The sequence below is a fragment of the Poromitra crassiceps genome (genome assembly GCF_964638095.1).
Source record: "Poromitra crassiceps genome assembly, chromosome: 1".
NCBI classification, from domain to species: domain Eukaryota; kingdom Metazoa; phylum Chordata; class Actinopteri; order Beryciformes; family Melamphaidae; genus Poromitra; species Poromitra crassiceps.
The window spans coordinates 126,975,478-126,992,007 of record NC_139623.1 but is presented as its reverse complement, the minus strand read 5'-3'; the positions used below and the strand labels follow the sequence as shown (position 1 = coordinate 126,992,007).

General features: G+C 44.8%; 1 protein-coding gene across 1 annotated transcript in view; it reads left to right on the top strand.

Annotated features, from left to right (window-relative positions):
• Positions 1 to 16,530, top strand: part of hspa4a (heat shock protein 4a) — a 65,899-nt gene that overhangs the window by 35,936 nt on the left and 13,433 nt on the right. Inside the window, exons 8-14 of the mRNA XM_083640047.1 lie at positions 338 to 414; positions 830 to 981; positions 3,945 to 4,051; positions 5,149 to 5,282; positions 10,471 to 10,652; positions 12,929 to 13,006; positions 15,878 to 16,033. Coding sequence (XP_083496173.1) covers positions 338 to 414; positions 830 to 981; positions 3,945 to 4,051; positions 5,149 to 5,282; positions 10,471 to 10,652; positions 12,929 to 13,006; positions 15,878 to 16,033 — 886 coding nt within the window. The remainder of the gene's footprint in view (positions 1 to 337; positions 415 to 829; positions 982 to 3,944; positions 4,052 to 5,148; positions 5,283 to 10,470; positions 10,653 to 12,928; positions 13,007 to 15,877; positions 16,034 to 16,530) is intronic.

Sequence of the window (16,530 nt, the reverse complement as noted above, 5' to 3'; positions counted from 1 at the left end):
AGAGAAGGTAAGCCCTACTAAACTGGTATCCAGCATTGACGGTAGATACAGTAGACATGATTCTGCCTGACCAATCAGTCGTCTGCAGTGTTTTCATGTCACCATATGGTACCGGGTTCACAGCGCTGGAACCTCAACAAAGCAGGGACCAAAACTAGCACGACTCAACCCCAACTCAACCCGGGCTGTCCAGGTTTTTGATCGGTGGAATGAGACAAAAAAGCCAGACGAGCTGGGCGGGGCCGCACTGATACCAGCGGTGGAAATGGGCCATTAGTGGCCATCTCTCGCCCTGTGTGAGTGAGTCTATTAATAATTTATGACCATGTATCCCCAGAGGTCATTTTGAAGAGATGAGTGCGGGGCTGCTGGCCAAAGTGGAGGGTCCCCTGCGAAGCGTCATGGAACAAGCCAGTGAGTACATGAAGCTTTAATAGCAACTGGAGTATCCCCGTAGTCACATGCTCTCACACACGCATGCGCTCTCTCACACACACACACACACACACACACACACACACACACACACACACACAGTCCAGTCATGTGCTTTGCTGACACAGCCCCCTCTTCTGGGCACTGGAATCATTCTTTCCTTCCTTACCTACTTCCTTACTCTGATCTGTGTCAGATCTAATATCCAATCAACACTGAACAATTTGAACACGTCGCCATTTCAGTGTCAATGGGGTTTCTGATCAGAAAGCACATTGAAAGCAAAGCTGTGACCTTTTCACTTGAAATACACAAAAACGACTGAGAACAATCATATGTTGTACTATCAGCCCTCTAACCCTTGCTCCTTCTATTTCCTGTTTCCTGCATCCAGAGCTGAAGAAGGAAGATGTGTATGCTGTGGAGATCGTGGGCGGGGCCTCCAGAATCCCCGCCATCAAAGAGCGAATCAGCAAATTCTTCGGCAAAGAGCTGAGCACCACTCTGAACTTAGATGAGGCCGTGGCCCGGGGCTGTGCTCTGCAGGTACAGCTCACCGCTTGGTCCTAATCAGAACTCACACAGCACACCCACTTACTGGCAGTTGTGTTTATACAGTAGGAAGAACACACACTCAAGCCCTTTTCCCACATGCGCTTTGTACCGCAAAATGACCGGTACGTGGTCTAATGCCTGCATGTGAGAAAGGCGCCGTGCCGGTATAAGCGCGACCCCGTCGTCGCGGAGATTTCACCACTTTCCAGCCTGTCAGAAGAGCGGTATGCGCTTTAGCGGATACTAGTGAGAAACGGGTGCAGTCATTTTCCGCGACACTCTCATGGGCGAGGTGTACACACGTTGCTTAATGTTCCAGCGGGCATAATCTAATCATTCGCGCACATTAAAGCAAACTGGCGAAATGATCTTGTGATAATAAGAGCAGTAGCCTATGTCAGCTTCATGTGTGGGTGTGCTGTGCTGATTTTCCCCTCTCCTCTCTGCTCGCTCTCTGGCCACAGTCCGTCCTCCTCCTTCAGTCACAGCCCGACAGGGCAAATGCATGAAGCGAAAGTGGAAGTATTTTGCTTACGTTGCCGACAGCGAAGGCAAGCCCGGACACATCAAATGAAGCCAGTCTGTAAAAAGTGCTTCAACGCGATGCAGGTGAACGGATAAACAAGCAAACTTATTTCACCATTCAGAGTTTTGCCGACACGTCACTCCCCCACTCGCTCTGCCCCCCCACATACAGGCAATTTTGCTGATAGATTCCCACATGCGCGAGCCGAAGTGTGAAGGGAAATGTCCGATATTGACTTACCGTAAATTCCGGACTATAAGGCGCACCGGTCTATAAGCCGCACCTTCAAAGTTGACTATTTTTTTCTTATATAAGCCGCACCGGACTATAAGCCGCGGGTGTTTTAATGGTATTTTTTGTTTTTTTTACAGTGCACACAGTGTCCGCGGTGTGGTGAAAAGAGGGCAAGAGAGGAAATTAAAACAGAAGTGGATTTATAGTTAGAAAGAGTGCTAAAGAAGAGAGAATTCCGTTTTTTATTTTTTTATTTTAGTTACTCACAGTACTATTGACCAGTCCAACTCAAAAGATATTCGGCAGTTTCACTTTGAGCTCTTGTTCCGCCGCTGTCCATCAATGGTTATGACGAGTCTCGCTGGGTACAGTACGCCAAAGCGATATCCATTGACTCGATGATGCTGTTGTATGTTGCGCGTTTCTGTTGCACCAACGCGGAGAGGTCCTGCCGGACGAAAAAGCGCGTACCCTCCCAGGTGAGGGGCTTCTTCCCCGCAGCCTGGAGGATGAGTTGACGGTCGGGCCAGCGGAGTAGGCAGATGAAGATGGCCCTCGGTGGCAGGCCGGGGTCTGGACGTGGCCGAGGCGCCCGGTGTGCCCTGTCCACCTCTGGTGGTTTCTCGCCTTCCTTCAGGTCCAGGATGTAACACAGGATTTTGCCACGAAAGCGTCCATGTCACCAATCTCAGCACCCTCTTTTACATTGATCAGGCGAATGTTATTTCTTTTACTCCTGCTGATTAAGTCATCAACCTGCGTGTGCAGCGTTTCGATGTTTTTGCATTTTATCCACTTTCGGACTCACTGTGTTGTTTTTGTCCTCCAGTGCGCTGATGCGCTTTTCCGCATTATAAACTCTGTTCACGGTTGCCTTAGTTTCTTTAGTGAGTGGATGGACTTCTGCACGTTTTCAAACTTGTTTTCAAGCTGCTCAAAACCTCTGAGCGATGTCGGACTTAATCGATAGTGTTTCACGGAGTAAAAGTTTAGCCCAAGCCGTTTATCTCCAGCCTCCAGCAGGTGAGTCATTTCCTCATTCATGGCGTGATTGCTTCGTCTTTTTCTTTCTGCTTACCTGTGTTGTGTTATGTTATGTTATGTTATGTTGTTAAAAGAGGGCAAGAGAGGAAATTAAAACAGAAGTGGATTTATAGTTAGAAAGAGTGCTAAAAAAGAGAGATTTTTTTTTTTTTTTTGGAAAAAATCCATAGATAAGCCGCACCGTTATATAAGCCGCAGGGGCCAAAAAAGGCCAAAAAACGGGAAAAAAGCCGCGGCTTATAGTCCGGAATTTACGGTACATGTAATTTTCCGGTACGCATGTGGGAAAAGGGCTATACATACATAGAAACAAATAGGGGTGTCACGGTACACAAAAGTCACGGTTCGGTACATACCTCGGTTTTGGGGTCACTGTTCGGTACGAATACGGTACAACGGAGAAAAAAGCAATAAATCCCAAATTCAGTTTTTTTCCCTTTGAATTTTTCTGAATTCTGTGTTTTGCTTTTTACCATCAGAAATAGTGTCTAATAAGTGGGAATGAATAAATGTCCACAATTTAATAAGATCTAGGCAATCCACACAAAAAGGTTTTACTCTAGAGCAGCGATTTTCAAAGTGTAGGGTGCGCCTCCCTCTCAGATGTCTGTATTCCAGCTGTTTGACAGGGCAAAGGAATTTCCCCCCACTTTAATCTTTATTGTACACAAGTTTGTAAACGGAGTGCATGTGGAGTAGCCTAATACCCCCACCCACCCCTGGGACGAATACATGTACCGCGACACCCCTACAAACAAAACAAACAAACATCTGGGTGTCTTCTTTGTGTGTTTTAGGGACAGAACTTAAGTTTTGTTGAATGCAGCAATTACCTCCGCCAAGGATGTTATGTTTTCTGTATCGTTTGTCTGTTAGCAGGATTACAGAAAAACTACTGGGCCGATTTCCATGAAACTCGGTGGAAGGGTGTTGTAGCATGAGCCAATGAAGAACCTGTTAAATTTTGGAGCAGATCCGATCCGACTCACAAAATTTGCCTATCATAGCAGACTGGAGTATTGGGCTTGGGGGAGGACTGCACTCTCCAAGTGCACTTCTAGTTTAGGAAAATAAAAAAGTTGCTCAATCCAGTGATTTGTTTTGAAACGGTTTTACTTAAGCTCCTCTCCTCTCTTCCTCCTCTCCTCAGTGTGCTATCTTGTCGCCGGCCTTCAAAGTCAGAGAGTTCTCCATTACAGATGTTGTCCCCTTCCCCATCTCTCTAAAATGGAATTCGGCAGCAGAGGAGGGACTGAGGTACGATCTCTTGTCAGTGACATCATAGGAGACCTAATAAGGAAGTGCAGTAGCATTGTGTTTTAGATAATGGCACTGTATAATAACAGAGGCTTTACAGGGTTCTGCCACACTAATCTGCTCTAGACCGTTTTTCACGCAATTGTGTGAGGCTGTGGTTTACCGTGATTTTGCAACCGCTAAGAGGGGTTTACGGCACGCCGCGACGCTGTGTGCCGCAAACCCCTCTTCTACAGACGTCTACAGACTAAGATTTTAGCAGTCTTATAAGTTTATTGCAGGCCACACTGTGGCCTGCAATAAACTTGGGTTTACTTGGGTTTATATAAACTTGGGTACGACATCAGGTTTGACGTGTGCAGACTGTACGATTACGATGCACTATGATTACGTCTCTCCGTCAATACCTGTCAATCAGCAGTCAATACACACGCAAGAATCAAACGTCAGCAGTGCAGCTACGCATCAATGGAATGTGCGCCACAGTTGTCTGTGGTAGAGATGTCACCAATGAACTGACGAAGCTTAGCAAGAATATGGAGCCCTTGCAAAGTGGAATTTATGTGTATGGAAAAACATCCGAGGAGGAGGAGGAGGAGAACGTGGACCCGCTCTCGGTTAGGGAACAGAGGCCAACACGGGATGCCAATTTTGCGAGAGAGCTTGAGGTAACGTCAACTATTTATTAGCCTCCTCTACTAGCATTAGCGTCTATATATACCGATATGATCATGCAGCATTTCTATTGGTTGTTATCAGACATCGTCGTAGCTGTCACCCTAAATTTCTGACAGTGTCAGAATTGGTCCTAGGCTATCTTTGGTCGCAAGACTGTGACATCGGCCGTCTTTGAACCTCTCTCACTGAGCGTTTTTGTAGCCACGATCAAAGATATCTCCACGTTTCTTTCATGTTGGTCATCTTTCGTCTGGAACAGCCCAAAATCGCACAGTCTGTGTAAAATCACTGTAAACCATGGCCTCTTGGGGCTTATTTGCTTAATTTGAAACCTAGCTTATTTCCTGTCACTGCAACAGGAAGTAAGCTCGGGTCCATTTAGAATGTTTATGTTGTCTTTTCTCATGCTTTTGTTGTAGTGATTGTGAGGTTTTCCCAAAGAACCATGCAGCCCCCTTCTCCAAAGTGTTGACCTTCTACCGGAGAGAGGCCTTCTCCCTTGAAGCTTACTACAACAACCTCAAAGAGCTGCCCTACCCCAACCCCACTATAGGTACCGCTAGTCCAAACAATTCAATAAAACCCTTTACCTTTTTAGGAAAGCTAAGTGTGTAATCAGGGCTCCACATTAAGGCTTGTCCGTGACAAGTAGAAGAGAAATGTACTTGCCCCACCGGAGAAGTTAAAAGTCCAGTGTTTCCCACACGGATCTGGTGTCTCTTGACACCAGAGAGCCTGATGGCTCTGGCGACAAAATACTTCTTAAGTCTGTCTGTTGTGCAGCTCAGTGACAGCAGCCTCCTACTGATGCTCCTCTGCCCCACTATGGTGGTGTGTAGTGGGTGACTGTTAATGTCCATAGTGGACAGCAGTTTGCTCAGAGACCTTTTCTATATACAGTATGAACAAACACATTTCGACAGTCTGCCATGCCGCCCCCCCTCATCCCCCCCACTGTACTGTTAGTCGGCGACTCCATTATGAAAAGAATCCGCTTTGCTAATGCCATAACCCATTGCTTCCCCGGAGCCACCGTCCCCCTCCTTCTCGAAAAGCTCCCCGCTCTCCTGGCTTCTCTCCCATCGTCCATCCATAAAATCATTGTCCATGTCGGAACAAACGACACCTCCCGCCAACAATCCATAGAAATGCAGTCTGACTTCATTCATCTTTTCGCCCTGCTCAAAGAGAGCGGATTGTCCATCTTTTTCTCCGGCCCGATCCCCACGCTAGGCTGGTCAGCTATGAGGTTTAGCCGCATCCTCAATCTCCACACCTGGCTTCAGTTAGAATGTAATAACCGTCACTTCAATTTCATTCACAATTTCGATTTGTTTTGGACCCACCCAGCCCTGTTTGCACGCGACGGCCTCCACCCAAACAAAGCAGGGACTCGTATGTTGGCTACTAACATCCATTACGCTGTCCAGACGCTCCCAAATAAATGACCACTACTTTGTTGGTCACCTCCTAGCGTTTCTTCTTCTACGGTCTTGCCTAGCTCTTCTTCTTCGCCCTCCCCCCTGTCTACTGGCAACACACCTCCATTGCCATCTCCCCAATTCGTCAGCTCCCCCTACCGACCGGGAGGACAATTACTCTCCTCTCATCCACCAGTTATCACAACAGACACCATTACACCTGCAAACAATACAGCTCTTGGCGAATTAAGAACATCCATTTCCAACATCCCTATCCGTATTAACATTAGACCTTTTCTCACTCCAGTAAAAATAATTTCAAAAAATCAAAAATCAAACTTGGCCAGTAGTAACTCTGATAATTTTTCATTTCCACAACCTTCCAACTCACCCTTCACCGTTTATGCTGGACTCTGGAACTGCCAATCCGCCAATAACAAAACAGACATCATTTCCGCACATGCCCTCTCCCAATCCCTTCTTTTCCTTGCCCTCACAGAAACGTGGATTATCCCGGAAAACACCTCAACTCCTGCTGCCCTCTCAGATGCCTTCTCATTCTCCCACACTCCCAGAGCTTCTGGCCGTGGGGGAGGCACTGGGCTTCTGATTTCACCAAAATGCACTTACACCATTACTTCTCTTTCTCACCTCTCCCTATCCTCTTTTGAATGTCACTCTGTCTCTGTTTCTCTTCCTATCAAACTCATCATCACTGTCCTCTACCGCCCACCTGGTCCGCTCGCTGCCTTCTTTGATGAGCTGGATGCTCTCCTCTCCCTCTTCCCCGAGGATGGCACTCCCCTGGTCCTTCTGGGGGATTTCAATGTCCCTATAGCATCTCTTCAATCTCCTCTTTTTCTGAACTTTTTCTCTTCTTTTGACCTCTCCCTCTCTCCTTCTCCGCCCACTCACAAGGCCGGGAACCTCCTCGACCTGGTCTTCACACGTTCCTGCAGCACCTCCAACCTCACAGTCACTCCTCTCCCTGTCTCTGACCACCACTTCATAACCTTCTCCCTTCCCATCTCTCTCCCCAAACCCCCCCCACCACCCACTCATACTACTACCACCCGTCGAAACATAAAAACACTCTCACCCTCAGTCCTTTCTTCTGCTGTCCTCTCTCTCCTCCCTTCAGTCGAACACTTCTCTACCCTATCCACTGATGCTGCCGCTACTAGTCTTCTGTCCTCCCTCTCCTCAGCCCTTGACTCACTCTGTCCTCTCACTTCTAAACCTGTCAGATCCTGTCCCCCTGCGCCTTGGCTGTCCGAGGCTCTGCGTATCCATCGAGCAGAGCTTCGGGCAGCCGAAAGGAAATGGCATAAATCCCACAACCCTTCAGATCTCTCCGCTTACCACCTCATCCTATCGAACTTCACCACCGCTGTCACCTCTGCAAAATCTTCCTTCTTCATCTCCCAAATCCAGTCCTCTGCCTCCAATCCCAGAAAATTATTCTCCACTTTCTCCTCTCTACTCAACCCTCCCTCCCCTCCTCCCCCCTCCTCCCTCTCCGCTGACGACTTCATGACTTTCTTTTCCAAAAAAATCGATGACATCACCTCCTCCTCCCCCCCCCCAGCCACTAACAACAACTCTCCCATCTGCAACTATAACTCTCTACCCCCTGCCACCACCCTGTCCTCCTTCTCTCCCCTCTCCCCCGATGATGTCCTCAAACTTCTTATGTCCTATCCTGCCACCACCTGCCCCCTGGATCCCATCCCCTCCCCTCTTCTCCAAACCATTTCCTCTGATTTATCCCCCTTCCTCACTTCTTTCATCAACTCCTCCCTGTCCTCTGGTACTGTCCCGGCCGCTCTGAAAACAGCCAGAGTCAAGCCCCTCCTTAAAAAACCTTCCCTTGACCACACGGCCCTCCATAATTACCGCCCTGTCTCTCTCCTCCCCTTCATCTCAAAAACCCTAGAACGTGCAGTATGTCAACAACTCTCTCTTCACCTCACTCAAAACAACCTCCTGGACCCCTTACAATCTGGATTTAAGCCCGCTCACTCCACGGAAACAGCCCTCCTCTCAGTCACCCATGCCCTCCACACAGCCAAAGCCTCCTCCCTCTCCTCTGTCCTTGTCCTTCTTGATCTTTCTGCTGCTTTTGACACGGTTAACCATCACATCCTTCTCTCCACTCTCACTGATCTCGGTATTTCTGGTTCTGCACTCTCATGGTTCACCTCCTATCTCTCCAATCGCACTTATCAGGTTCTTTGGCGTGGGTCCCTCTCTAAAACTTGCACTCTGAACACGGGTGTCCCCCAGGGATCTGTCCTCGGCCCCTTCCTGTTCCTTCTATATGTTAGGTCCCTTGGTCACATAATCACTTCCCACGGTTTCTCCTACCACAGCTATGCAGATGACACTCAACTTTTCCTCTCTTTTCCCCCTTCCGACACCCTAATCCAGTCACGTCTCGCCGCCTGCCTTAATGACATTGTCTCCTGGATGACTGCCCATCATCTTAAACTTAATCTCAACAAAACCGAGCTCCTCTTCCTCCCTGGGAAAGACTGTCCATTCTCTGACCTCTCCATCACTATCAACAACATCATCATACTACCGTCAAATACTGTTAAAAACCTTGGTGTAACATTAGATAACCAGCTATCCAACTCAGCCTTCATCTCAGCAACCGCCCGCTCCTGTAGGTTTTTACTATATAATATTAGAAAGATCCGTCCGTTCCTCACTAGGGAGGCAGCTCAGCTCCTGATCCAGGCACTCGTCCTGTCCCGCCTTGACTACTGTAATGTCCTACTGGCGGGGCTACCTGCCTCGGCCATTCAACCCCTCCAACTCATTCTAAATTCTGCTGCCCGTCTGGTGTTCAACTTACCTAAATTCTCCCATGTCACTCCCCTTTTCCGTGACCTTCACTGGCTCCCCATCTTGGCCCGTATCAAATTCAAGACCATGGTACTGACCTACCGTGCAGTTCACCGGTCAGCCCCGCTCTACTTACAATCCCTGGTCAGCTTCCAATCATCCCACCGTTCCCTCCGCTCCTCCACCTGCACGGCCCGCCTCGCCCCTCCATCGCTACGTGGCCCTGGTGAACGCTTGTCTCGTTCAAGACTGTTTTCCTCCATGGCTCCGCAATGGTGGAATGAACTTCCCCCCTTCGTCATGTTGGCCGAGACACTGCCGATTTTTCGCCGGAGACTAAAAACTTACCTTTTCGGGCTACACCTGGGTCCCTCCGGAATCGGTTAACCCTTATTGATTATATATGGTTTTAGTTATGTTTTCATTGTTTGTATTTCTTTGAATGAATTGTATTGAAATGTGATGTAAGTCGCTTTGGATAAAAGCGTCTGCCAAATGAAATAAAGTAAAGTAAAGTAAAACAATGACTCGCTATTAGGGGTGTCACGATACACTCAGTTCACGATACGATACGTATCACGATACTGGGTTCACGATAACGATACGATACGATACGATTTTAACAATATTTTTTTAAACTTGAATAATGACAATATATGACTGGAAAAGTAGTATTTTATTTGAAATGCACAAATACAAAACATGCTGTTGTGGGAAATTGTTATTACAATAACAACTAGAAAAAACATGAGATTGGAGATAAGGCTTATCTTGAAATAGAATGAGTTACACCGTCACTTAGATTTACTTTGAACTAAAAGGTTTCTCAGCAGTATAAATTCTCATTATGCATCTTCAGTTTTTCTTCAAACTCAAACAACAAGACTTTTCTTAGTCTATTTTTTATGCATCTTCAGTTTTTCCTGTCAAGTAAACAGTTTTGCCAGAAACTCAATTGAATGGTTTCTCTCCTGTATAACTTCTCATGTGTCTCTTCAGAGACTTGTTCAACTGAACTACTTTCCACACATTGAACTTCAACAAACAAAGACGTTTCTTTGTCTACTTTTGAAAAAAAAAAAAAAAAATTTTTTTTTTTTTTCACGATATGAGATTTCATCTCAACGATACATATCGTGACGTTTTACTATCGCGAAATTTCGTGGGACGATATATTGTGACACCCCTACTCGCTATAATGTCTTATACACTAAATTTAGCAAAGCCAACACACATTCATAATAACAACAACTGAATAAAGAAAGATGATTCATTTGATGGACATTTTTTTCTTTTTTCTTTTTACACTTCTACCCTTTAGTCTTTTCACTGTAAGGTGTTGATACACCACTAACTCCGGCCCTTAACTGCAGCACCATTTTAATTCTGGTCTGCTAGACCTGCACACCTTTCCTCGTAGATATCCTCCGCTCACCTGTTCTGTTCTGACCTTTTTGTCTGCCCCCACAGGCCAGTTCCTGATCCAGAACGTGGTCCCCCAGGCGTCTGGGGAGAGTTCAAAGGTCAAAGTGAAGGTACGGGTCAACGTCCACGGGGTGTTCAGCGTGTCCAGCGCCTCGCTAGTCGAGGTCCTCAAACTGGCTGAGGGGGAGGAGCCCATGGAGACGGACCAGACGGTGAAGGAGGAAGAGGTTTGTGCTGTGGGTGTTAGGGCTGGGTTAAAAAAAATCACTATATTGATATGAATAGATATTCATTTCAAGTGACTGATATCGATTCATACAAATCCAATATTGATGTTTTAATAAATATAATGCCTTTTCCCATGGATGCTTGAAGCTTTAACCCTGTTAGACGCGTGGTTTGGTTTTGGTTTCCAACAATAGTTCTTTGAAAATCTCTTTCGGAATCGTATCGAATCGCAATCAGTGGTGATAGCCATCCCTAGAGAGGATAAGGATAGTGAAAAGAGGTGTGGCAGAGTGAGATAGATTTGTTTGCTTTGTCTTTCAGCAGCGAGATCCCTTTCACACAGAGAAGAGCTTTGGCCACACCTAGGTATTAATGGACAATTAGTCATGCCGTAAGGAATTTAGATGGCTTGCCTTAACAGGCTCAAAACAGCTTCAAGGGGATGGATGTGTTCCTCTCTGTAACTTGTTTGGCATTTTATTTTGGTTTATTTGCTACCTTCTGAGCTGCAGAGCCAAGTACCCGACTGTGTTTGCATTCACAGAGCAAGTATTCCCCCCTCCTCCCCCTTTTTCAAAGTAACGCTTAATTCTGGCCGTTGTGAACGCCATGAGTTTGAACCGCTGATTGCACCACACCAATTATACCTTTTTTACATCAAAAGTCCCACTAGTACACGTGTTTTTGTTACCCAGGAAAGCAGCAGGGGGCAGCAGCAGCAGTAACATCGCCTTTTAAACTTTTATATCACACTCTCAACCCGCGTTTCTCCACCGCTGCGGACTGTCTCTTCCCCCTCCCTTTTCCCTTCTCTCACGGCTGCCCTAAGTGCAGTAGTGTCAGGCCAGCTAAAACAAAATGAAAACTTCTGGATAAAAATGTCAAACTGATGTCATTTAAACAAGTAAATAGCCTCACTGATGCACGTTGGAAGAGAAAAAGGTGTTTCAACAAACGAAGCAGCAAACATTGTATCAAAATACTCGTTTTGATGTTAAGATTACATAATAGTGAAGCTGTAATGCATTACTCAAAATGTGAACGTTACGAGGGATTTATTTTGAAAGAGCTAAAGCGGACGACCTACTTACATTCTGGCTGACTTAACGCAGTCTATGTGCCTGGGGCTGGGCTCGTGCATGACGACGGGAGACACTTTTCTCTCGGCAAGAAAGTCAAATTTCAGCCTGTGGGAACAACTGAATCTCATTGACTCACGCTGGAAAAGGGGCGGCAACTCACGGAAAATCATGGGTTGGACCACCGCCAAGATTTATATTGCCAGCCGGAGCAGAGCTGCTGCGTAAAAACCCACCTCACTTGCAGGGTCGCTCTATCGGCTAAATGACTGAAATGATGGAAACTTTTAGACTGAAGATAATGCCACTAGTTTGTGGATATTAGTGGGATTTTTAACCAGTCTAAAAGGGGTTTTAGAGTTTAATTAGGAAATAGCCAGAGGGAATTGGAAAGCAAAGATCCAGGTCTGTGTTTGTACATATGTACATAAGTGTGCACACAATGTACAGCACAGCACGTACTCTGCAGAATAATTAAGACAATACTGGTGTAATTTAGAGTTATATTCCTTTTATTACTGTTTACATCTAGTTTACATTTCCATAACTTTTCTTCACTGCAGGCTGTATCTAATTTATCGTTGTTTTTAAAATACAAATCTTAGAGTGCCAATGTCAAATCTAGTTTGAAATGAACTGCTCTCCTGCACAACGAAGACACCCCAATTAAGAAGACACAGATGTGACAATAAAGTTGTGGTTGTATTTCCTGGTGTGGTTTTCAAATTCTTCCTGTGGATATCAGGTGATTAACAGTAAGAAGAATTTTGGTTTTCACTAAACCTAATTAAGGTTTCATGTTTACTGTGATGGATTCTCTTGCTGAGCAATTTTGAAGTCTGTGGAATGGAAGTTGTTTATTTTCATGCTGTGGAATAAATAAATGCCAGCAAATGGCTTCTTCTGAAGGAGGGAAGACAATCAGCAATATCTCCAACTCTGCTGCCTGTGTGCAGACAAAGCAGGAATAATGTTAAAGGAGACGGGCGACCTAGACGATTTACACAAACTTACAAAAACAGAGGTATTATTTTATGTCTGTGACAGTACATGATGAATAGTTTTCCAGTATTTCTCAGGGGGAATGGCACTATGTCTGCCAGAGATTTGACTCCCATGCTGAAAATATCTATTCTATATGATATATCTAGCTTTGGACAAAACTATGTGTCTCTTTTCTTTTGTTTCCCTGTCAGAACAAAATGCAGGTGGACCAGGAAGATCAGAAATCCCAGAGCGACGGAGACAAGAAATCAGAGACTGAGGAGATGGAGGTAACCTCTAACCAACGAAATGTATCGAGTATACAAACTGCTTGCACTAGCATTACAAAACATCAAGACGCATAAAAAATCAACAAAGACAGATGGACGGACAGACGCATGCTTCTCCATAATAACCTAGGCCCGATAAAACTCATTAAGACATTTGCACTTACACAGCAGATAGTCAATGACTATTAGAACACTTTTAGCTTGTTGAAGCAACAGATATTACCCACCAATGATAGGGAGGGAAATCTGTAGTATGTTTGATTTTTCATTAAGAGATACTGTTGCAAATGAGTATTGTATCCATTTCAAATTTGTATTATCGATACTTATCAATACTATCGGTACCTGTTGCAAATGAGTATTATATCGGTTTCAAATTTTTTGTATCGATACTAGGGATGCACGATATGGATTTTTTCAACCGATACGATAACCGATAAATATCTGCTTCTCCTGCCGATAACCGATACCGATAACCGATAATTATTATAATAATAAAAAAAATAATAATATATATATATATATATATATATACCGTATATATTTTTTTTTTTTTTTTTTTTTTTTTACCTGTATTTTATGCACACCTGGGGTTAAAAAAGGGTTAGGGTAGATGTATGGATGTAGTGAGCATAGCTCTGACCTAACCAAATCTAACTGACATCACTGTGAACGCAAAACAAAGAAAACCTCTGATATAATATGATTGTTTTAATAAAGTGTATCACTCAATTATAGTCAATACAAAAATAAAGGCTTTTATAGAACGGAAAGCCAAGCTGCTTAGTCTGCAGATAAAACACAATGACAAAAGGCATAGTAATTTAAACTCTCTGTCATGTTACTGATCTGTTCAAATTTTGCATTGGTTCCAGTTCTCAGTGAATGAAGTGAAGCCCAATGAATGGGGCAGGCACTATAAACCATCTGTGTCGTTTCACTTTTGACTGAAAAATGCTGCCACCAGATTAAAGAAAAGACACTATGTGATGTTGACTGACTGATGCTTTTTATGTAGCCTAATGTGCGCGCCTGCGCCTTTGTTTTCATTATTGGCTATTAGATGGCTCTGTCCAGTAGCTAACGCTAACTAGCGCGGTTAGCTTAACGTTAGCGAGTGTTTTTTTTTAGAGTTAAATACACAATCCCTGGATGTTTCATTTCGGGTAAAGGGGTTTCTATAAGTTTATGCCAGCTTTGTGTATTAACACATTCACTGCCAACAGTTTATCCAATACAGTAGGTAGCTTCTGCCAAGGTTTTTTTTGAGGATTCTGGCTCATCTTTCAAGAGCCGAGGATTATTTTCTGCTAGGACTTTGTGAACACAAAATATCTCAAAAGAACTAATAGAATGTGTGCTTTCTCTGTCTAAAAGAGTTAGTTTTTATCATGTTCTGTTATGTAGGCATTAGCAGTTGAATACAGCATGGTTTCAGCGTCTGAGAAGGAAAGCTGAGATAAATGCATTTTTGTGAAATTCGATAGAACAGGCAGAACAGTCACTTTAACCATTTATTTTTGGCATCAGTGAGACATCAGACATCTAAACAATAGTTCTGAACAGTAATTTCCTCCAATATAACAGCACCCCCACAGCACCCCGCAAACTCCTCCCTCCGTGGGTGTGTCTCTGGTGGCTCTGCAGCGTGTGTCACAGGCGAGTCTCTGCTGCCTGTCTGTGCTGCCTGGCGGCCGCTCGTCGGGCGAGTCTGGATCGGGCTCGCTCGTTTCTGGGGTTTCGGTTGTGAGCTGGGATGAAGCTGCGTGCGATTCTGGGCTTTCTGCTGCGTGTTTCAAAGTGTGTTGCACCCAGAGTCTATTTTTGGAATCCCCCACCGTTGTGCGCCAGCTCCCAGCGCGAAAGCGTTTTCGCCAAACCATTCTCATGAGAATGGTTTCCTCACGCTTTTTCCTGCTGTTTTTGCTCGGCTTTCTCTAGTCTGGAGAGCACTGTCGCCACTTAGTGGGTCGGTGGAATGGGTTGTACACGTTCGGTGGCTCCCATATTTTTATAGGAGATGTAGGGGGCTTTGATCCACGTCCCACCGTCAAAATTTTTTTTTTTTTTTTTTGACGATTAACTCGTCGACGGCAGTCAACCGTTGGTTTATTTTTGACGAGTTAACTCGTCCACGGCAGTGAACGTGTTAAGTGCTTTTGTGGGACTGTTTGATCACAAGCCACAGACTGTAAATATCAGTTTGTCTGCCAAGCGGACGAGCGTGCAGGGTAGGCTGCGCTACGAGCTACAAAACTCGCTAACAAAAACAACAAACATATCCGCTGCATCATCGCCAGCTTTGGTTTAACGTAATGCCAGCTTAGAGGTTTCCCCTCCTCTCGGAACCTGTGTGGGACATGGATTGCAAATTACAGTAGCTTTCTGATCATTCTGAAACTGAAAAACAGCAACACGCTGGCAGCAGCCATGTTTGCGTCGCAGCTGTGATGTCACGGACGTGCGACAACAAAGGCTTCGCTTCCGAGGCAAAAAATAAAACATGATTATTATCGGATGATAATTTATCGGAAAAAGGCCATTATCGGAATAATAAATAATAACGCAAATGGCCATATTGGCCGATAATTTATCGGTCCGATAATTATCGTGCATCCCTAATCGATACTTACTTTAGTGTAATCAAAGCCTTCCTAAAGTAAAAAAAAAAAGAAAAGAAAAGAAAAGTAAAACAAAGATTGACAGACATTGTATGTTTTTTCTTATTTTATATTACCTGGGTTTCATGTCCTAGAAGAGCTACTTATCAAGGGACGTGTAAAACATTTCAGTCACCAAAGATGCATGCTGTTTTTCCACAGCAGCAGTGCTATGAGTACAAGCTAATACCATTTCCATCCCCCTCCTCAGGCAACGACAGAGGACGGCAAGCAGGAGAAGAAGATGGACCAGCCCCCACAGGCAAAGAAGCCCAAAGTGAAGACGAAGACCGTGGAGCTGCCCATCGAGAACAATCTGCACTGGCAGCTGGCCAACGAAACGCTAAATGTATTTGTGGAGAATGAGGTAATGCTCTATGAATCACTAGGACTGACTAGCAGGCACATTTGTGTCGAGCAGGCTCACAGAAAGAATCTGCCTGAGCATTGTGTCGGAGAGGCATAGTGATCCTGCTTTAATCTGGCATCTAGGAATGACTATCAGTCACTCATAATGTATAGTTCCTTAAGTTGTAGGTATAGAGAAGCATAATAGCTGTGCTTTAATCTGATATTACCTCCAGTTACTGAAGCAGTGTGGAACCAGAAAGTGTTCATCACATTCCCTCATAGATTTGTTTCTTTTCTGTGTTTCTTTGGCCAAGATTTTGAAAAAGAAAAGGAAGATTTTTTTTTTTTTAATGAGTGTGTGTAGTGTTGAATCCTAAACCCACATAATGGGTTTGCTCCTTTTTCCCAGATGAAGTGTGGACATAATGTGGGACATAATGTGAGACTATGCTCTTACAAAGGATCATCTTCTAGCTCCAAATCAGATGCTTTGGATAGACATATAATGCATCA